Raw genomic sequence first — 23,654 nt, 5'->3', positions numbered from 1 at the left:
TCATCTTGTCTAGATGGATCTGGTGAAAAGAGATGGGGATAAGATGCTTATGATTCAATAGTGAGTAATTGCTACCATGACAAATAGCGACTGTCACAACTGTAAAGGTAGAAGTTCTGTAACAAAAATGGGGGAGTAGTTATTCTTACAGTACAGAAATAGAGGACCCTAGGACCACCAAGGGAGAAGAGCACAAGCAGAATGCAGGACCCTATCCAGAGAAGCAGCAACACCAGAGATGGAAGCTGAGATGTGGACATGGAAAGAAGGAGAAGCTGAGGACTCAAGACCGATGGAAAAAGAGGGACTGAGCGCTGGTGTGCCTGGGTTGTTTAAATTATTATATATTCCTGAGTGTTTTTGTGTACATCCCCCCAAAAAAACAAACAAACAAAATAAAACAGAGGGAATGAAAGCAAATACTTTTGAATGATGATGAACAGAGGAGATTGTAATCACTGCAATGAAATGGTGGTGTAAAGCTGATGTTCTCCCATGTAAACTATCACTCAGTTCACAATAAAAACTTAAACTTAAAAAAAATATTTTTTTTTTAAAGAGGTCTTGTGCAGCAGATTTGCCCAATGCAATATGTCATTTGATTTCTTGACTTCTGCTTCTATGAATGCTGATGGTTGACTCAGGCAACAGTAGAGTAGAAAAGGGGAAAAAAAATCGCTATGAAGCTTAAATAAAAATGGGTTTTTGGCATTTGTTTCTTCATCTGTAAAATAAGCGGCTTCAACAAGTCTCCTTTTGCAATAAGGGAAACAAACTTTTCCCACTCCCTTTCTTAGAGTATTTTCAAGAGGTATCTAATGTTTGTAAAACCTTCCTTTACGCTAGCATGTGTAGGGTGTTGTTGAGTGCCCACAAGTGGATGTAACACCACGTTACAGAATAGAACTGCCTCACAGGATTTGTTCTTAGGTGCCTCCAGGGCAATTCAGAGAAATGTACACATGAAGGAAGATTGTCTATCTCCCTGTAATCATAGAAGTCTAGCTGAGATACTTTTCTAAGAAATACAACCACTTGTCATAGAAATCAGAGTTTTATTATTCTTCTGGGTTAAAGCAATTGCTAATACATATGGTGAACTCAATTACCAGATAAATTTGGGATGAAATATGAAATATAGCAAATGATGCTGATCTCTAACATGAGGACAAGTTCCTATTTTTCTTTTCTTTTTTTTTCTGAGTTTTTATTGTGAATTAAGTGAGAGTACATGGAGAATATCAGTTTTACACTCATTGTGTAATCATTGCAATCATTACAATCTCCTCTGCGCATCATCATTCAACAGTATTTGCTTCTGTTCCCTCTGGGTTTGCTGTTGTTGTTTTGGGGGGATGTACATAAAAACACTCAGGAATATATAATCATTTAAACAACCAAAGGGCACATTTTGCAAGCCTGCCTCTAGGACGTCAGCACACAGCCTTTCTCTTTTCATGAGTATAAAGTCCTCAGCTGTTCTATCTCTCCATGTCCTCATCTCTGCCTTCCTCTCTGGTGTCACTGCTTCTCTGGATGTTGTTGTTGTTGTTGTTGTTGTCAGGTGCCATCGAGTCGGAACTGACTCATAGAAACCTCATGCACAGCAGAACGAAACAATGTCCGATCCTGGGTCAACCTCACTACTGCCGCCACACTTGATACCATCAGTGATGTCACCTGGCTGATCCATCTTATTGGGGGTCCTCCTCTTTTTCTCTGACCCTCCATCTTAACCAGCATGACATCCTTCTCCAGCGACTGTTCTTTCCTGACAATATGTCCAAAGTATGAGAGACAAAGCTTAGCCATCCTGGCCTCCAAGGAGCACTCTGGCTGCACTTCTTCCAAAATAGATCTATTGGTTCTTTTGGCAGTCTATGGCACTTTCAGTATTCTCCTCCAATACCACAACTCAAAGGCATCAATTCTTCTACGATCTTCCTCATTCACTGTCCAGCTTTCACATCCATATGAGGTTATTGAAAATACCATGGCTTGGGTCAGGCACACCTTTGTCCTCGAGCTGACATCTCTGCTCTTCAACACTTTAAAAAGTTCCTGTGCAGCAGATTTGCCCAATGCAATATGTCGTCTGATCTCTTTCTTGACTGCTGCTTCCACGAGTGTTGACAGTTGATCCAAGAAGAATGAAGTCCTTGACAACTTCAATCTTTTCTCCATTGATAAGAATGTTGTTTATTGGTCCAGTGGTGAGGATTTTTGTTTTTCTGACATTGAGCTGCAACCCATACCGAAGGCTGTGTTCTTTGATCTTCATCAGTAAATGTTTCAAGTCCTCTTCACTTTCAGCAAGCAAGGTTGTATCATCTGCATATCGCAGGTTGTTAATGAGTCTTCCTCCAATCCTGATGCCACGTTTTTCTTCATAGAACCCAGCTTCTCGTATTATTTGCTCAGCATACAGATTGAATAAGTATGGTGAAAGAACACAACCTTGTCGCACACCTTTCCCAATTTTAAAACATTCAGTGTTCCCATGCTCTGTTCGAACAACTGCTTCTTGGTCCAGGTACAGATTTCTCAGAAGTACAATTAAGTGTTCTGGAATACTCATACTTCTCAATGTTGTCCATAGCTTGTCATGATCCACACAATCGAAAGCCTTCACGTAGTCAATAAAGCATAGGTAAACATCTTTCTGATATTCTCTGCTTTCAGCCAAGATCCATCAGATATCAGCAATGATATCTCTCATTCCCTGGCCTCTGAATAGGGTCCCAAATTCCACTCATGCTTTTCTTCCTTGATGGTCCTAGGGTCCTCTGTTCCTAAAATGTAAGATTAATTGCTCCCCTGTTTTTGTTCCAAATATTCTACGTTTACACTTGTGACAGTCGCAAATAGTCACAATAACAATTATTCACTATTGAATCATAAGAATCTTATCCCTATCTCCTTTCACCAGACCCGTCTAGACAAGATGAAAAACATTCAGTGGGGACTCTACTTTCCCCTGCACACTTTTAAACTAAACTCCCTCTTGAAAACTTTTAAGTTTAAGCCAGTTACTTCATGCCTTTATAGAACCCCCCATTTTAGGTAGCCAATGTCTAAGTTGCCTGTCCCTATCAGCCTGTATACAGAGGGGATAAGATTGATACTTGATGTGAAGACTCCTTCCCTCTCGGTTCGAGCTACTACATCCATAAGTATAGGGCAACTTCATCAAATTGTAGCAATTTACACTTTTTTCCTTTATCAAAAAAAATTATTATTTTATCTTCCTCTAGTCGAGTTCTGATCATCAAGTCATCGAAGCTAGGTTGAATGGGTACTATTTACAAGTTTGGGTGTTCTTGTGCATTTCCCCTCACTTTGTATCAGGTGGATGCTTCACTCTCAGCTGTAGCCTTCCGTGGTTTGTGTTCGTCCATGGGCTCAGGAGTACCCAGGTCTCATCACTTTTTGGACCAACCAGTCTTTCCTTTTCTCTGCTTCATCTCCAGGCTGACGGAAGTCTATGGAACATGGTCAAACTCAGGCCGCTTCTTCATTGCTGCCTTTCTTCCTCTTCCACTCACCAGTAGACCAACGTGGTCACCAGCAAGCTTACATGCCTGCTCGTATGTTCCCTTTGAGCTTCAGTCTTGGAGGGGGGTTTGTCCTGAAGGGACTTGATTGCTTGCCTTGATGGTTCCCCAGTGAACAAGTTGCTTGTTCTTGTAGCAGCCAATCAGACTGCCATTTTTGTTTTAAATTTTTCTTGCTGGTCTTTCTTTCAAAAAGTATCTTCTGTTTCTCTGGCTGCTCCCAGCTGGTCTGCTTATCCTTTGAAGTGGGAATGTCCCACCTCAGAAGGTTCCGAATGGGGTTCAGGATTCCACCTAAGGCCCTATATACTAGAAAGGTTCCATAAGAAGCCTATTTCACTGGGCAAGTTCTAGAACTCCTTTTAGGTATTCTAATCAGTTTTAAGTTCAGATTATTCTTGACAACATGAATGTAAAGATTACAACTGCTCTGGGGTGTAAATAGAGTAGAATTTCTTTCAGCCATAGCAAATTTGCTTATAATGCACATAATGATTAATGCTTATTTGATAATGAAACTATCGGTTTCCTACATTTTCTGAGTTAGTAGGATAATTAAAATTTTGTCCAACACTGAGTTTCTATCACTCTCTATACTGCCAATGTATCCTTTCCTTTGCCAGATGAATAATCTTTTGGTGCATTCCAAAGAAAATATTCATAGCATACTAGAACATACATTAATTTTTTTTTTTTTTTTAAGAAATACTACATGAAGATATGACCATCTACTAAGAACAGGTGGGAAATATTTAACAATGCAAACTATTACAGTCGATAGTTTAAACCCACCAGTGGCTCCATGGGTGAAAGATGAGGCTGCCTGCACCCACACAGATTTAGTCTCTGAACCCTATATAGGGCTGCTTTGAGTCAGAATCATCTGGATGGTATAGGCTATAAGAAAAGATACACGACTTACGCTGCAAGTTACGAGAAGATTTCTCTGGTTCATAGATACCATGTGTGATGAACATTTTGTGTAATTCTGGAGTAATTCCTTCAGGAACCATTCGTGGACTTCCTTGGTGAAAATGAAGGACTTGCCTGTTACCTGAAATAGCTCTATAAATACTTCTTTTGTTGGACTGACTTTGATTATATGTCTGCAAAAATAAATATAAAATGTTAAATTATATTATTTCCATGATAATAATTTAACCATAACAAGCAATATTATATTAATATGGGTTTCTCCTAAACATAACCTTAACCCTGATCTACTTAAATACTTAGAAAACAGAATTTCTGCTGTACTGAATTTTAAAGCATATCAGTAATTCCATTTGATGAACTCTTTTCAAAATACATTATGACATAAGCTACCTTAGTAAATATATTGCAAAAATAAATCAGTTTATTTCATATCGTGTTGTTTTTATAAAATACTTTGTAAATACTATTTTGTAAGAAATACCTTTTTACTTCATCTCTCTGCGCTTCAGTTTTCTAATGTATACGCAGTAAGGAAAGCATTACTCCCCCGGACAGAATTTTTGACAGAATTCAAGATCTTGTATATAAAGCACTTAGAACCTAGCACAATACAGAGCAACTGCTCATTAAATATGGGCCATCAGGGTTGTTGTGATGTTCTGTGCAGTCGGTTCCGACTCATAGCGACCCTGTACAGGGTTTCCTAGGCTGCAAATCTTTATGGGAGCAGAAAGCCTCATCTTTCTCCCACGGAAAAGCTGGTAGTTTCAAACTGCTGACTGTGAGGTTCGCAGCCTGATTCATAACCTCTATGCTACCAGAGCACCTTACGGGCCATCACTATTATCTTACAAATAAGAAAACTAATACCTGAATAGAGAGACTTGTCTAAATTAACACAATTAAGTAGAACTTAATTCCCCTCATTAAATGTACATGGTCTGTTACAAGCTGGTGACAATGTCATTTATTGGTGTCCTTTTATGGATAAACTGGCTGTTACATTGAACTATAACTACAAGAAAAGTATGAGGGAAAAAAATTCATTTTTCAGGAGGATTTTTTTTTAAAGAAAATAAAAATTCTAAGTCTATTTGTTAAAAATATCACAGCAAATAACGTCTTTAACAAGACATTATGTTTTAGGCCACTCAAACATTTCTACTACGTTATAAAAGTTAGTTAACATTATGAGTAGTAAACAGAAAACAATTTTATGTTTATCATATTTAGGATAGTGTGGCACTGTAGAATAAGCAATGGATTGCGAACCACATGATTGGTGGTTCAAACCCACCAGCTGCACCTCAGAACCCTATACAGGGTCGGTATGAGATGGAACCATCTCCACAGCACTTAACAACAATAGTCATCCTAGATTGTTGAAAGGTATGAATATAATTCAAATCTCCTATCATTTAGAATGGAGTCCTGGTGCTGTAGGATAAGCACTGGATCACAAGGTTGGTTTGAACAAGGTTGGCAGGTCAAAGTCACCAACCACACCTTGGAAACCCTACAGAGGGTCCCTATGAGTCGGAACTGACTTAATGACACTTAACAACATAATTGCAGTCTTGGTGTGGCGCTTCAGGATAATGCACTGGACTGCAAAGTCAGTTTGGACCACAAGGTGAATAGTTCAAACCCACCAGCCATTCCTCAAAAACCCCTATACAGGGTAGCTATGGGTCAGAACTAACTCGACGGCACTGAACAGTAACAATATTTACTGTGTGGTGCTATAGGATAAACAATGGACCGCAAGTTCGATTTGAACTGCAATGTCAGTGGTTCAAACTCACCACCCGCTCACTGAAAATCCTATACAGGGTTGCTGTTGAGGCCGAACTGATTCCACAGCACTTAACAACTAAAAATCACTTAGAATAAATATCAATGAACTTTTCAGTAAAGAGCAAAAAACAAGTTTTAGGCTTTACAGATCACACAGTGAGTGGTACGGCACTGTGGGATACGCACTAGACCACAAGGTCAGTTTTAAACAGAAGGTTCAAACCCACAGGCTTCTTCTCTAAAACAGGGCCACTAAGAGTGGGAATCAATTCTTTGGCACTCAGCAATAATAACAACAGGTCACACAGTATCTCTGGCACATAATCTTTCTTCTGTTTATTTCCAAATCCTCCAAAATGCAAAAACTATTCTTAGCATACTGTAGTTTTTCAAAAGCAACAATAATAGCTTAAAAACCTGTCTTAAAAGTACAAGCTAATAGGAACTCAAGGTAATACATATTATTCTTTATATTTAGGTGCCTTTGAATTAATAATAAAGTACTAAAATGTGTTTCTTCATATGGATAAAAATTGTAAAACTGAAACTAGGCAAAAATCCACCTAATTACAAGAATAATTAGAAACCAACAGAAAGGAGATAAAAAAAAAAAAAAAAAACCACAATTACCTAACAAACTGTTTGGACTTTAAATACTAAAATTAAAGGTTGATATTTGTCTTTGGGCCATATTTTTCAAATGTCAAATCATGTTCCTACAAGTCTACTTACACGTTCTTCTCGTCCTTCAGCAAGGATCACTACAATCCTGCCTTGACGTTTGCGGCCAGTTCTACCCATTCGCTGTATAAGACGAACTGGGCTCTTCTGAGCATCAAAACATATTATAAGATCAACTTCCCCTATATCCAAGCCTTCTTCACCAACACAGGTAGAAACCAATGTGTTATATCCACCATCTCGAAACTGTTTCACTACCTAAAATAAAAATGATCAAATTAACTAATGCAATTACAAATCAAAGCACTTTTTCAGTCTCCCCAAAATGGTGAAATTAGATTAAAAATCAGCATCAAGGATACAAATGAATAAACCAGCCCACAAAATAGCAATATAAATAAAAAAGAATCATTGGAAAATGGAAAGGCCATTTCTAACTGCTTTGTTTAATAATTGGTATGCATGCCAAAAGGACTTACTAACAATTTACATGTGAATGAGAAGCCCTAGATGTTTGGGGATTTTTGTTATTATTGTAGTTCAGTTCCCTCCAGTTGGTTCCCACTCACAGCAATCCTATGCACAACAGAAGTACACATTGCCTGGTCCTTCATCATCCTCATAAACGTTATGCTTGAGCCCACTGCTGCTGACACTGTGCCAGTCTATCTCCTTAGGGGTTCTCCTCTTTTTTAATGACCCTACACTTTACCAAAGGGGCTCTGGTAGCGTAGTGGTTACAAATCGGGCTGCGAATCACAAGGTCAGCAGTTCGAAACTACCAGGTGTTCCGTGGGAGAAAGATGAGGCTTTCTGCTCCCATAAGACTTACAGCCTCGGAAATCCTGTACAGGGTCGCTATGAGTCGGAACCGACTCCACAGCACATAACAAGAACAAGAACACTTTACCAAGTGTGACATTCTTCTCCAGTGACTAGTCCCTCCTGATAATGTGTCTGAAATAAGAGAAACTAAATCTCATCATCCTGGCCACTAAAGAACATTCTGGCTGTACTTCTTCCAACACAGATTTGTTTGTTTTCTTGCAGTCCATGGTACTTTTAATATACTTCTCCAGTGTGGCACTATGGGTTAATGTGCTGGATTGCAAGGTCCATGTGAACCCCAAGGTCGACGGTTCCAGCTTACCAGCCACTCCTTAGAAACCCTATACAAGTTGCTATAGGTCAGAACCAACTCAAGGCACTTAACAATAACAAAAACAACAAAATGAAAGGGCAGACACTGGTGTGGCATTGTAGGATAAGCACTTGACTACTAACCACAATTTGGATAGTTCAAACCCAGCAGTCACTGCTCAGAAACCCTATGGTGTTGCAGTGAGTTGAAACCAACTTGATGCACATAACAACAACAACAAGAGAAAGGACAAAGTGCAGACAAACAACCTAGGTAATTATATTTCCATTGGTTATATTCTAAAACTAAATGTACACTTATATGTGTCTAAAATAAAAATTCTTTATTACTCCTAGAACTCATATCTTACCTTTTATATTGCCATTCCAGGATTTCACTCTGACCAGTTTAATGAAACTACAATAGCATGAAAATGAGTTAAAGAAAAAGTCAATCAAGCATCTTGAAAAACTTTCTAAAGCCTTATAAACTTAGTTCTCAACTGCTCTGACCCTCAGTTTCCCTATGTATGTCAACTCCAACCCTGCAAGTTTATGTATGGCCAAGAAGTGGTAGTAGTACTGAAATGAAATCATGTCAATGGAAAGACAGAGAACTGGAGCAAAAATGAAAAGATGGTATTCCAGAGGAATCCGTCATGCTTTTGACTAATGCCTTTAGGAATGCCGATTAAAATAAAAGAATGCCTGAACAGAATGGCTGGTATGAAGGAGTTATCAAACCTACTACACAAAAAGTAAACTTCAAGAGAAAATGGTAGGTGAGTATACACAAAAAAGAAGCATGAACTCTATCAAATTACAAAGCAAAGTTATAGACCCATCACAAAAGACCATAAGGGCCCTTAAAGTTCAAACATCCTACTCCTGAGTGAAACAAAACTATTTAAATAGGTGAAAAGTTTAAATGGCTTATAAAAATGATAACTACGTATGATAGCATGCTATGTGCCAGGCACCACACCAAATGCTTTATACATTAATTACGACACCCAATGACCCTATAAGGTAAATATCACCACCTCAATTCATTAGAAATAAAGAAACTGAGGATCTGAGAAGTTAAACTATATGCCTATATTCTAACTAATAATTATCAGTATGTGAATTTAGATCTGATTCAAAAAATGTATCATTTTAATCCTTCAACTAGTTCTGTTGTTTAAAAGAACAACCTTAAAAATAGGATCATAAAAAAAACTTATCAAAATAAGTTTCCTTATAAAACACTTTCAGTAAAACTGGTCAAAGGATTTTCCTTTAATACACATAACTTCATAGTACAGGGGGGAACAATGATCATCATTAAAAGTTAAGAATAATTTATTTCCTTTTGGAATCTATAATGACATTAAGCCAAGGAAGAATGACCTAGTATTACCTGTATGGAGCTTAACAAAACAGATGTCCTTTTTTACCCAGATCAAGAAAAAAATTGGGCCACGGTGCTAGAGATGTAAAAAAACAGGAAAGTCAAACAATTTCCTTCTTAGTTAACATGCATAAACTAAACGGTTACTGATTTGCCCAAGATTGATGCAAATCCATCTAAAGTTTAGAAAACATTTATGAACCAAAAGTTATTTAATCACTTACTCTTTCTCTGATACATTAGCAGGATAGTCAAGTCTAAATATTCTTTGAGTATAATTTTTTCACATTAAATCCATGATTTTGTTTTCTATAAAACCATACATAAAATAAACCAGTATTTGATTCTTCCTAATGAAATAGTAGGTAGGTATATCATGTGTATATATTTATGAAACAGGCAGTCAATAGCTGTTAACAACTGACAACAAACTTGAAAATGAAAGATGGAATTCCAGAGCAATCAGTCATGTTTTAGACTAATGCCTTTACAAATGCCTATTAAAATAAAAGAATGCCCGAACAAAATGGCAAGAATTAAGGTAGCCATGGTAGTTAAATTTCTAATCTATTTTTTTTCCATAATACCAAGTTTTATAACCATTACAACGAACTGTTAAGAGAGGGATGCAAGGAAAAGGAATAAAAAGGAAAACAAAACAAAAAAGTACTATTCTAAGTCACAGCATTAAATGGGTTAGGGAAACAATAAACAATATATACTACACCCTACTCTCTATAACTTAATATATTCAGTATTCAGTCAACACCTACCTTACCTTCTCTATGTTTAGAGCCTTCCGGCACCCTAATTTTTACAATTCTTTGACCCCAGATTGGATTTATTATGCACTCATCCTACGATTTTTTATTTTATTTTATTTTATTTTATTGCTTGCCCTAAATTCACCAGTCACACCACAGGAGAAAAGATTCAAAGCCTTGTTAACCCTATAAAGGGTCTCTATTAAGTCAGAACTGAATCAACAGAAGTGGGTTAGGTGGTTTGTTTTTAAAACCCTAGCTTAAATTCCATTCCCTTGAATATTGCCACAATTCCCTAGCTCTGTTCTCCCTTCATATTTCCTTGGCCGAACTCCAACACTAAACACTAAAAACAATAGTTATTTACAACATGAAAGCTAAAACAAAAGAGCATATGTCACCTTGCTTGACCTTGGCTTAGAATGTACGTATCAGGCAACTCAAATTTTTCACTGTCTGCACAAAATACACGGTCAACTCTGATCAATTTTAGTGAACAGGCAAATTTTCTAATTAAAAAATCCATAAATAATGGGGACCAACTGTATAGTCCACATTTTAATCAACACCTCTATTTGATATTTAAAACAGTGCCACTCAAAGAATTGTCTATTGAGTGGAATCACATGAATCTGAAACAATTCTATTCTAATTCAATTAAATGTCTATTCGACTACCAATTCAAAGACATTAAATTCTGTTCCTAACTGTAAATGTAGTACTTCTTCCTTTGAGTCAAACCACTAGAGCAATATCAGATCCCACAAATTAAAGGACTGCCAAGTCCTCTCAGGACCTCAGATACCAGCTTCAAGTTTGGGTTCCCCAAGCCACTCCTACTTCTGACATGCTGGCTACAAAATCAAGGCTTTACCCTACCCTCTTCTCAGAATAACAGTTACAAGTTTAAGAGTCTCTCTTCCCCTTTTCTCTACTGATCTACTGACTCATTACTCCCTCGGGTTTGATATTTGAGTAGAATGGCTCACAGAAATCATAGAAAGTTCTATACTTACAATTACAGTATACTTGTAAGAATAAAGGGTATAAATGAACAGATATATAGAGAGAGGCCAACACAAATCTTCCATGTCTTAAAAAGGATATACTACCCTCCCACAAGGAGCTCTGATAGCGTAGTGGCTACAAATTGGGCTGTGAATCGCAAGGTCAGCAGTTCGAAACTACCAGCAGCTCCGCGGGAGAAAGATGAGGCTTTCTGCTCCCGTAAATATTTACAGCCTCGGAAACCCAGCACAGGGTCATAACAACCACCACCACCCTCCCACAGGATTCCTTATATGGCGCTGTGGGTTAATGCATTGGACTACAAGATTGGTTTAAACAAGGAGGTCGGTGGTTTAAGCTCACCAGTCGCTCCTCAGAAACCCTATACAAGGTCACTATGGGTTGGAACCAACTAGACAGCACTTAACAACAACAAGAATCTAACGAGTATGTCAAAGTTATACACTCAAAGCCAAACTTCTACTATTATTTTAATATCTAAATTAGATCCTGATTGTCCTTTGCTCCAAACTGTCAAGAATGGCTTCCTCCCATCTCACTCAGAATAAAAGCCAAAGTCATTAAAATGGAAGTGGTCTACCAGGACCCCATTTCCTCTATAACTTTGTCTCCAATTTGCAAATAAATGACTAATTTCATCTGATTATATTCACAAAAGCTCATTTAAGAATAAAACTACAATGAAAGAAATGAGTAGAATAAAATACTCCTATAAAGAAAGTTTGGCACACACAAAAATATTATTGATATGAGTATAGAATAATGTACAATCAGTAAGGTTTCTTATGAGTACCTGACTTTAGGCAATATGAAAATTGGCCAAAGACAAAGTAGAGTGCTATGGATATTTCAAATTAAACAGGTTGATCCCAGCTTTCAAGAGGGAGCCTAGATCCACAGGGCGCGGAGGAAGGTAAGACTCTCCACTGAGTAGTATCCAATCTGTCTGGGCGGGGCTGATGGAAGGAGACTCAGATAGGTCTCTTATGGTACAGTAGTGAAAATTGTTACCAGACTGAATGTGAGGAATGGAAATGTAAAGGTAGATGTTTTGTAGCAAAAGGAGGGGAGTGATTGACTATGCAGTCCTGGAGCAGAGGTCCCTGGGACCATCAAGGGGGAAGAGCAGAGCAAGACCCCTACCCAGAGAAGGAGTGATGCCAGAGATGGAGGCAGAGACGATGACGTAGAGAGATGGAATGGCTGGGGACTCTAGACCCAGAGAGGGAGAGGGACTGTGTGCTGAGGACCCAAGGGCAGGCTTGCAGGTATACACTTTGGTTGGTTGATGATGCATGGAGGGGATTGTAACCGTGGCAATGAAACGATATACGATAGGATGAATGTAAAGCTAATGTTCTCCCATGTAAACTATCACACAATTCATATTAAAACATTAAAAAAAAAAAACTTGATGCCAAGACAAAAATCCACTTTATTTTCCATTCATATAAAAGTGGCAAGAGTAGTAAAAATCACACACAAGATGGCTAAAAGTAACTATGATCAAACTTGACATTGGGTAAAAGTACTAACAATTCAGATTCCAGATTAGGATTCAGTCAACTTGAACAGACTCTTCTGAGTGGAGTGATGACCAGTATAAAAGCTACTGAACGAATGAGAAAGTAATTACGAATTATCATCTACTAATGTCTCCAGAATCATGAAAAGTTCTGTCAAAATAGTCCGTAAAGACATACCAGTCAGTGATTACTTGACTGCTGATTTATAGCTCATCTGCAAAAACCTGTATTCAGTTTATAAAACTCAATAGCCTAAAATTTCTTTCAATGTACATTATATAAGGAGCTCTGGTAGTATTGATGTTGTTGTGTTGTTGTTGTCAGGTGCCATCAAGTCAGAACCGACTCATAGCGACCCCATGCACAGCACAATGAAACAATGTCCGATCCTGGGCCAACCTCACTACTGCTGCCACACTTGAGTCCATCAATGATGCCACCTGGCCAATCCATCTCGTAAAGGGTCTTCCTCTTTCTCACTGACCCTCCACCTTACCCAGCATGACATCCTTCTCCAGCGACTGTTCCCTCTGGACAATATGTCCAAAGTATGAGAGACGAAGCTTAGCCATATTGGCCTCCAAGAAGCACTCTGGCTGCACTTCTTCCAAAACAGATCTACTGGTTCTTTTGGCAGTTCATGGCAATTTCAGTATTATCCTCCAACACCACAATTCAAAGGTATCAATTCTTCTACGATCTTCCTTATTCACTGTCCAGCGTTCACATCCATATGAAGTTATTGAAAATACCATGGCTTGGGTCAGGCGCACCTTAGTCCTCAAGCTGACATCTCTGCTCTTCGATACTTTAAAAAGTTCCTGTGCAGCAGATATGCCCAATGCAATACGTCATGTGATCTCTTGACTGCTGCTTCCGCGAGTGTTGATAGTTAATCCAAGAAGATATCTGGCCGACTGATTGGAAGAGATCAATATTTGTGCCCATTCCAAAGAGAGGTGACCCAAAAGAATGCGGAAATTATCAGACAATCTCTTTGATATCTCAAGCGAGTAAAGTTTTGCTAAAGGTAATACAGAAACGGCTACAATCATACATTGACAGAGAACTTCCAGAGGTTCAAACTGGATTCAGAAGAGGCCGTGGAACAAGAGATATCACTGCTGATGTCTGATGGATCTTGGCTGAAAGCAAAGAATATCAGAAGGATGTTTACCTATGCTTTATTGACTATGCAAAGGCTTTCGATTGTGTGGATCATGACAAGCTATGGACAACACTGAGAAGTATGAGTATTACAGAACACTTAATTGTACTTCTGAGAAATCTGTACCTAGACAAAGAAGCTGTTGTTCGAACAGAGCATGGGTATACTGAATGTTTTAAAATTGGGAAAGGTGTGCGACAAGGTTGTGTTCTTTCACCATACTTATTCAACATGTATGCTGCGCAAATAATACAAGAAGCTGGGTTCTATGAAGAAAAACGTGGCGTCAGGATTGGAAGAAGACTCATTAACAATCTTGCTTGCTGAAAGTGAAGAGGACTTGAAACATTTACTGATGAAGATCAAAGAACACAGCCTTCAGTATGGATTGCATCTCAATGTCAAGAAAACAAAAATCCTCACCACTGGACCAATAAACAACATTCTTATCAATGGAGAAAAGATTGAAGTTGTCAAGGACTTCATTCTTCTTGGATCAACTATCTGGTAGTATAGTGGTTATAAATTGGGTTGCGAACCTTAAGGTCAACAGTTTGAAACTACCAGCAGATCCATGGGAGAAAGATGAGGTTTTTTGCTCCCGTAAAGAAATACAGTCTTGGAAACCCTGTGCAGGGTCACTATGAATCAGAACCAACTCCACGGCACATGACAACAATGATGTACATTATATACATAGCCATTAGAAAACTTACGACCTCTTATAAGAAGCATACGGCTAGCTTATATTCCCCGGTGATCATACTTTTAAATTAATATGTTTAATTAATCCAAAACAGCAGATAAACTATTAGTTTAAAATAAATTATTAAAATGACTTAGTATATTTATATTGAAGGCTCTGCAGTAGGATATCATTTAATATGCATAGCAGCCCTATAAAATGTCATCATAAGGAAAATCCAGGCACAAGAAAAAAAGAAACGTATATTTGTTAGAGCCAGGATTAGAATATAAGCAACATTCCAGATCCTTTCTGACTGAGTACCCATTACACTTGACATTACTTTAAAAGTTTCAAAACCACAAAGACACTTTTTTGAGTCTTTGGAGATATACCTATATTTATTTACATGTTTACTCTTAAGATTTTCTTCACGAAATAGTCAATTGGCTGACCAATCAGTTAAAACAAGAAATGTAAAAGCTATAAATGTAAAGCTAATATATTATTTTTATTTTCATCACCTCCAAAAATAATTACCTCCAGTTGCTCCTTCTGGGTAAAACCCTTCATGCTTTTCCCTGAAGAATGGCCAACAAAAGTCATTACTCTAATAACTGGCTGATGTTGAAAAAGCATTTCTGCAATTTCTTGAACACTATCTCGAAATGATGAGAAGATCATAACTCTGGTCTCATCACATTTCTTTTCTGAGGTGTTGTGAGCTATAAAACAAAAAATACTTTAGTTACAAAATTTTAAAAGCATATAAAGAAGTAGTTCAGAAGAAAAACTTGACACTATATGCTAATCAACAATAATTCTTTCAAAAAATAATTTTAAAATATCTTGACCCTTTCCTGGTGTCCCCTCTACCTTCCTCCTTCTCTTGTCATTGTAATAATCTTGGCTGCCTGTCTCTCATCATCTGTAATAAAAGAAAATTCTAAGGAAATCTAGTATGAATTAACGAATCGCTTCTAACCAATCCTTTTGACTCAAAGATGATTCCTGTTATTTTCCGTTACCTTGTAATACAGTCAAAAGCAGAGAACTTAAAAATGCCTATAATCTATAGCCCATAGTCCTTATACACCCGTCAGGCCTGGAACTGAACTCACTCTCTTAGCTCAACAGACAGGCCTATAAAGTGAACACAACACTAGAAAGGTGCACATTCCTTAGAACAATCAACCACATGAGATCAAAAGGACAGCATTTGCCCAGGGACAAAGCTCATACACAGGAAGAGACAGGAAAAAAGGATGAATGGAAATAGTAAACACAGTGAGGTAGTGGGAAGAGAAAGGCTACCTTACGGGGACTGCAGTGTCACGAATCAAAGTATTGTATGAACTGTTGAAAGGAAAACCAATTTCCTCTGTGACTTTTTACCCAAATCACAATAAATAGCTTAAAATTCACAGTCCTGACCTTGGTATGCATGTACTATAAGAACAGGACTAGTTCCTGGCTACCTTTCCAGCCTCCCCTTGTGCTCTAGGCACTCTGGCCTGTTAAATTAAACCAAACCAATTCTAACTGATGAAGATCCCATGTGTATCAGAAGAGAACTGTGTTTCTATGTTTCCAAAGGCTGAGTTTTTGTTTTTTTATCTTTTTTAAAAAAAGCTTTTTATTGTGTATTGAATAAAGGTTTACAGACAAAATCACCAGTTTTATATTCAACAAATGATACACTTTGTTTCATTTCAATGATTGCAGTCCCCTCCAGGCAACAACAGTTAACCCACTTCCTCCCTGTGTGTTCTATTTCCATTCCACCTATCCTCCCATCCCTTCTCAACTTTGTTCTTAGGTCAATGCTGCCCTTTGGATTTTGAATGACTGATCAGACTTACTAGTGTTATTGTCCTTCCTTTATACCAATCTAGGGTCGCTATGGGTCGGATCCGACTCGATGGCACTTAACAACAACAACAACAACTGCTTTGCTGAAAGTTAGGCCACAAAGGTGAGAACCTTTCCAGACCTGAATGGTTTCAGGTTCCTCCAGTCTCTTTCTGACCAATAAGCCAGGTCCTTTTTTGTTTTTTTTGTTTTTTTTTTTTTTCCTCCAACATATTCTGCTGCTTTATTCAGGACTTACCAATGTGATCCCTTACAGAACAGTTGGTAGTGGAAGCCATGCACCATCTAGTTCCAGTTCAGAGTCACGGAGACTGTTCTTCAAATGTTTGGTTAGCCCACTGGATTAACCGATTCCAAGCATCTTCAATCTTTATCACTCTTCTTTCTTCTAAACTTGGAGAGGCCAATAGCTAGCTAGCTGCACTTTAGATGGCCACTCATGAGCTTATAAGATACGAGATACTGCTCACTAAAGTAGGATGTAAAACATTGTCTTTGTGGACTATGTTATGCCAGTTGACCATAGTATTCTCTGAGACTATGGTCCTGAGCCCCCAGGTCCAGCAAATCATTGTCAGTAGCTGAGTTTTTGGAAGTAGATCATTCACACCTTTCTTCCAAAGGGACTGTGGGTAGATTCAAGAGGCTACTTGTTTGGCAAGTATGTGAGTGCTTGACTATTTGCACCACCTGGGAATACTGGACTGCTTACTGATTCCCAGTCATGTCATAGTAGGAAGCACGGCGGCTCTCTAGGATAAACACTGGACTGCAAACCATAAGGTCAGTGGTTCAAGTCCACTGGTCACTTTCTGCTCCCACAAAGATTTACACTCTCGCAAACCCTACACAGAGTAGCTATGAGTTGGAACTGACTCAATAGCATTTAACGACAACAACATTCACTCCGTAAGAGCCCTGGTGGCACTGAACTGCTAATCACAAGGTTGGCAGTTCAAACCCAACAGCCATTTGATGGGAGAAAGATGACGCTTTCTGCTCCTGTAACTATTACAGCCTTGGAAACCCTGTATCGGGTTGCTAAGATACCCTATATAGTAGTTGCTATGCACACTAGTACCTTAGAACTTCTAGATCTGTAATTCTTCCTACCTAGTAACCTGTAATTCCTTCTACAAGTAACCCTCAGAAAACCACAAGGCTTACTCCCTCACTCCCATCAAGTATCAGCTTAAGCATAAACTAGAGACAAGTTTTCTCTAGTCAACCTATCTGAAACAGTACCCCACCATGACTTCCTCTTCACCTTCATTATTTTCCCCTACCATTATATGTTGTTCTACTGCTTCCTCTATTAACATTCTCAATATTGCCTTTGCCCCCACCTTCCTAAAATTTCTCAAGAGCTTTTATAGATTCATTATCCAGCACAATTAAAAGCCTACCTTCTCATGAGATGTGTTAGTACAAACTAACAAGTGGGAATTTCTACTTCTTTTAATAACTTTGTCTTGTTTTGGAGCAAATGAATGACTTACCATTCCATGACTTGAAATGTTCAACTACAACTTCTTCTAATTTCTTTAACTTTGGATGACTATAGAAAAATTTCTCAACTTTATCTCCTGCAAAACATAATAATAACTATTTGTTCCATATTCATCTACATTATGTATTTTAAGTTACCTTTTCTGTTCATAATGGGTACATTAAAATTTACTTTTTCCTTTTAATTTAAACAGTAAGCAGCATTTGAATAGCATGTAAGCTTTACTGCAAAACAGAACTTAGAGGTTTTACAAAAATTCCATTGAGAATCAACAACAAAGCAAAAAAGAAAAATAAATTTACATTTAGTTAAGTTCTGAACCAATTTTTGGCAATTCTGAGAATTTCCACTGCCAATAACATCTACTGTCATCTGTTATATATTTAAAGTTTATAAAGTAGTTGGATATATATCACTTCATTTAATCACAGCTTAAATAATAAAATCATAAAGCATTTTAGCCATTCTGTTGACACAAAAACATAAGTAATTATAAATAGACATGTGTAATAATGGAGCAAAATTTCAAAATTAATGTTTAGAAAAACAACAGCAAATTTATAGAGAAAGCAGACCTTTTGGGAGAGCAGAGGCACCACTTGCAGAAGCATCACATGTATGTGCAAACATGCTCTCCAGATGATTATACAGTTTCATGAAGTCCTCATTTCGGCTAACCTGATTTTTTGCCCGAGTCATTCCTTCATAAATTAAGAAAAGATAATTAATAACTTAATTGCTACACAGCAACTCACAGCATAACGTATTTATTGAAAAATTAAATTTTAGCAAGAAGTGCAAATTCTTCCAATTTAGCATGAAAACTAACATTTTCCCAGTTCCATATACACTTATGTATTAACGAACAGCTTTCTTCCTGAAATGTAACAAAATCAAGTAAATAATGCATTTGTTATATAATTATTTCATTGCTTTTTAAAAGAAATGAAGGTTTTTCAATAATCCAAATTGTTCAGTATATGTCTTTAACTAAAATAACAAGATCACTATTTCTTTAAATCTTATATACTTTACCTTTAGTTCCATCCATAATTCCACAAAGGAATAGATATAATGATCTCATTCCCATTTGCTGCAATAATTCATAACCATGATATAAACTAATACAAATTGCAAACTCTCCCTCAATTATGCCTTGTTGTATTCCCTAAAAAAAGAAACACACAAAATTTACCCAGAGAAAGAAATGAAGATATCTGCTCCTAGCCCTCAGTATATATTTACAATATAACTGAAATTATAATACGTATTATTCCCTTCTATCTGGTTAAAGAGTCCCATGTGGCATTGTAGGACAAACACTGCAAGGTCAGCGATTCAAACCCACCATCCAATCCTTGGAAACCCTGTAATGGGTCGCTACTATGAGTCAGAATCAACTTCTCAGCACTTAACAACATACTTTAAAAGGAACTCTGGGTTAGGCGCAGTGGGTTACACGTTGGGCTGTTAATAGCATGGTCAGCGGGTTAAAATTCACCAGTCACTCCAAAGGAGAAAGATGAGGCTTTCTGCTCCCGTACATTTACAGCCTCAGAAACCATATAGAGGGCTGCTACTGGACAGGGCACAACAATAACATCCTGCTTAAAATTGGCCTATAATATTGAACGGTGTATTACAGATAGTAAGGTGTTGATGAATTTTTCATTAAAAAATCTTTATTTTTTTCTTTAATTCAGTAGAAAACAAATTTTAAAGAGAATAAGCAATGGGGAAAAATAGTCATCACATACTATTTCTACTTATATGTAAATTATCAGTAAATAAATTCATCTGTTCTGCCAAAAATATTTAGAAAGCAGCTATTATTTCTGGAGTCCTGGTGTGGTGCTATAGGATAATCACTAAACTGCTAATAGTAAGGTCACTGGTTCAAAGCCACCAGCCACTCCTCAAAAACCCTATACAGGATCACTGTGATGGGAACTGACTGGACTGCATTTAACTAAAACATTGTATATCAGGCACCAAGATAGATATTTGGGCTACAATGGAAAATACAATGGAAAATGTCCTCACAAATTTTTCTAGCAATAAGGACAAATATTTAGCCAACATTTTACACCAGGTATACCACTGTTCAACTCTAAGGTCAGTTTGAACTGCAAGGTTAGAGGTTCAAACTCACCAGCTGATACTCAGAAACCCTTACTGATGTTGTTGTTAAGTGCCATCGAGTTGTTCCAACCCATAGTGACCCTGTATAGAGTTTCCGAGGAGAGGCTAGTGAGCTTGTACCATCAGTCTTGCAGTTCAAACCGACCTTGCAGTCCAGTGCAATGACACACAGTGCCACACCATGAGTTGAAACTGAGTCGATGGCACTTAATAATAAATACCACTGTTGGATAAGCACTGGCATGCTAACAAGGTTGGTAGAATCATTATGAGTATTCACCACGTAGAATCACCGTGAGTCAGTACCAACTTGATGGTACATAACAATACATACCACACTGAGCACTAGACAGTGTTCTAAGCACAATACTTGTATAAATTAATTTAATCTTAACAAGATCGCTGCTTGTGTGCCGTGGAGTTGGTTCTGACTCACAGTAACTCTATACAGGGTTTCCGAGGCTGTAAATTTTTTTTTTTTTTTTTAATGTTTTATTGTGAATTGTGTGATAGTGTACATGGGAGAACATCAGCTTTACATTTATTCCATCATCCATCATTTCGTTGGCATAGTTATCATCCTGTCCATGCATCCTCACCCAACAAAGGAGTGTACCCTGTAAACCTGCACACCCCCTACCACCACAGTCCTCAGCCCCTTTCCATCTCCTGATCCCAAGCCCCCAGCCCCACCATCTCTTGACGTTGTCTTCTCTGCCTCCATCCCAGGCCTCACTGGCGAGGCTGTAAATCTTTACAGGAGCAGAAAGCCTCATCTTTCTATAGCGGAACAGCTGGCAGTTTTGAACTGCTGACCTTGAGATTCACAGCCCGATTTGTAACCAGTACGCTACCAGAGCTTCTTAACAAGATTGCTAGGAGGTAGGTATTGCTTTCATGCCCAATTTACAGATAAGGAAGCTCACACAGTTGGTAAGTACTAGAGCTAGTATGTAAACCCAGGGAATTTGACCTAGAGCCTTGCGCTTTTCACCACTACTTTATGTACTGTCTTTCATGGAAAAGTGAAGAACTCTTTTGGAAGCATAAAACAGGTGTAATATCTAAACAACATGATTTATTTTTTTAAAAGAAAAGTACTAAGAATATATTTTGCTATTTCCTTTATTATACTTTCAATAGCATTCAACCTGTATAAATAACATGGCAGTTCATGGGAAAAAAGACATGGTGATTTGAATGCATAAAGGTTACATAAAACCCTATGCAGAGTTATACTGTTACATAGGGTTGCTATGAGTCAGAATTGACTCAATGGCTCCCAACAACATAAGTATTCAATAGTAGTTATTTTAAACGTTTCAAGGATAGTGATGCCCTAAAAGGGCACCCTAATTACAGAAAAGAGTAGAAGTACCTCCCTGCAAAATATTAGCTCTTACCAATAAGATTAATTTCAACAGGCTAAGAATTACTATATGAAATTTCAATGGACCTAAAGGTCTTTCTCCTATGAGAAATTAAAATAAATGTTAGTAAGGTTTTATATAAAATACACTGCCATTTTACACAGAAAGTCTCACCTCATGTTTCCTCTCTTTTCCCCACCCCTCCAGATCAAGTACTACAGAATAAAGCCCACGTTTCTTCTAACATTTAAAGCACGGTACCATGTGTTCATGACCTACACTAATGACCACACTTCCTCAGTCCTCTACCCTAGTGAGATTGGTTTGCTCAATGTCTCCTTCGTGCCTTTGTTTCATTACCTCTATTCAATTGTGCACACATTCCCTATCAGCTCAAAGAATGACTAAGTACCATTGAGTGTTTATGAACTTCTCTTGATTTGTTCCTAGCCTGGTATACATTTTCCTGTTCATGTAGCTATTTTTCTTTGTGAAAATTAGCAATAAGTCACATACTGTGGGACAGAGAAGAAGACTAAATGCTTTGGGTTTAAAAGATATATCTGACTCCCTATGACTTTATGATCTTTAAATGGACTAAAAGACCAACTCATTATTAAAAATTAAAAGAAAAATAAATCTTAATTTAAAACATAAAATGGTATTCTTGCTATGTTTTTCCATGGTTTTTTTTTATTTACATAAATGATATCTGAATTCTTAGTGAGCTAACATTTACTGTAAAATTCAATATATACAAAAAAATTATTTACATTTCGCCCAGGTTCTGAGTCAAAATTTGATCTATCATCAAAGTATTTATAAATACCTACCACTATATCTGGAGATGGATTTTTCCTAAATTGGTCTCTTGCCAGAATTAGCTGGTATTTTGTAAGGTTGGAGATGTCTCTTCTCATCAAAATATTCCTCTGAATCAAAGAATTGGCAAATGTTTCTAAAATCTGCAAATTTTAAAGCAATGTCAACTTTTTTAAAAAAGATCACTTCCAAGTGCAGTCATATTCTTAAATATCAAAATGGGAGTTATACATTAAAAAGTTTGTCTTAAAATGAACATTCAAATAAACACAGCAAGGAGAAAAATTAGAATTTAAAGTACTTGACATCCATCTCTAGATAGCACTCACCTGAGAGTCACCACAAGCTATTATTAAATACGACTATAATTTTAGAACACATTTATGTTGATTTCTTAACTCCCCTCCCACCCTCTTAGTACTGATACACACTATAATCTAAATAGCATGAAAACTTCAGAGTCTTTGTTTTCTTCATTGGTGTTCAGTGACAGTGAACAGTGTATAGAACGGAGTCTGACAGATCCTCAGTAAAAATTTATAGGTGGTTCAATATAACAAAATGTATTGCGTATATGAGGAGGGCTTCAATAGGTTCACTGAAAAAATCCATTACCTTTTAATTCCATTATTCCATAAACTTTTGAAGCCCTCTAATAGCGTAGTGGTTACGAATCGGGCTGCGAACCTTAAGGTCAGCGGTTCGAAACTACCAGCTGCTCCGCGGGAGAAAGATGAGGCTTTCTACTCCCGTAAAGATTTACACCCTCGGAAACCCTATACAGGGTCGCTATGGGTCGGAACCGACTCGATGGCACATAACAACAACAACAACAATACTTAGTTTTATTCTTTGATTCAATCTTTCAACAAATATGTAGTAAGCACCTATAATGTGGCATCAGGATGGGAGGAAGACTCATTAACAACCTGCAATATGCAGAAGATACAGCCTTGCTTGCTGAAAGTGAAGAGGGCTTAAAATATTTACTGATGAAGATCAAAGACCAAACCTTCGATATGGATTACATATCAATGTAAAGAAAACAAAAATCCTCACCACTGGACCATTCTTATCAATGGAGAAAAGATTAAAGTTGTAAAGGACTCCATTCTTTTTGAATCAACTATCAACAATCACGGAAGCATCAGTCAGAAAATCAAATGACGTATTGCATTAGACAAATCTGCTGCACAAAATCTTTTTAAAGTGTTGAAGAGCAAAGATGTCAGCTTGAGGACTAAGGTGTGCCTGACCCAAGCCAT

General features: G+C 37.5%; 1 protein-coding gene across 1 annotated transcript in view; it reads right to left on the bottom strand.

The window, feature by feature from the left end:
* The window catches only part of FANCM (Fanconi anemia, complementation group M), a 94,606-nt gene that overhangs the window by 44,437 nt on the left and 26,515 nt on the right, over window positions 1–23,654 (bottom strand). The window contains exons 5-12 of the mRNA XM_006875445.1: window positions 22,401–22,532; window positions 19,091–19,223; window positions 18,631–18,756; window positions 18,045–18,131; window positions 15,214–15,398; window positions 7,020–7,226; window positions 4,453–4,660; window positions 4,280–4,285 (exon numbers count right to left, since the gene is read on the bottom strand). Of these exons, the coding sequence (XP_006875507.1) occupies window positions 4,280–4,285; window positions 4,453–4,660; window positions 7,020–7,226; window positions 15,214–15,398; window positions 18,045–18,131; window positions 18,631–18,756; window positions 19,091–19,223; window positions 22,401–22,532 (1,084 nt within the window). The remainder of the gene's footprint in view (window positions 1–4,279; window positions 4,286–4,452; window positions 4,661–7,019; window positions 7,227–15,213; window positions 15,399–18,044; window positions 18,132–18,630; window positions 18,757–19,090; window positions 19,224–22,400; window positions 22,533–23,654) is intronic.

Source organism: Chrysochloris asiatica, unplaced genomic scaffold (genome assembly GCF_000296735.1).
Source record: "Chrysochloris asiatica unplaced genomic scaffold, ChrAsi1.0 scaffold00327, whole genome shotgun sequence".
Taxonomy (NCBI): domain Eukaryota; kingdom Metazoa; phylum Chordata; class Mammalia; order Afrosoricida; family Chrysochloridae; genus Chrysochloris; species Chrysochloris asiatica.
Note: the sequence above shows the minus strand (reverse complement) of the source record. Positions and strands in the feature narration are given on the sequence as shown.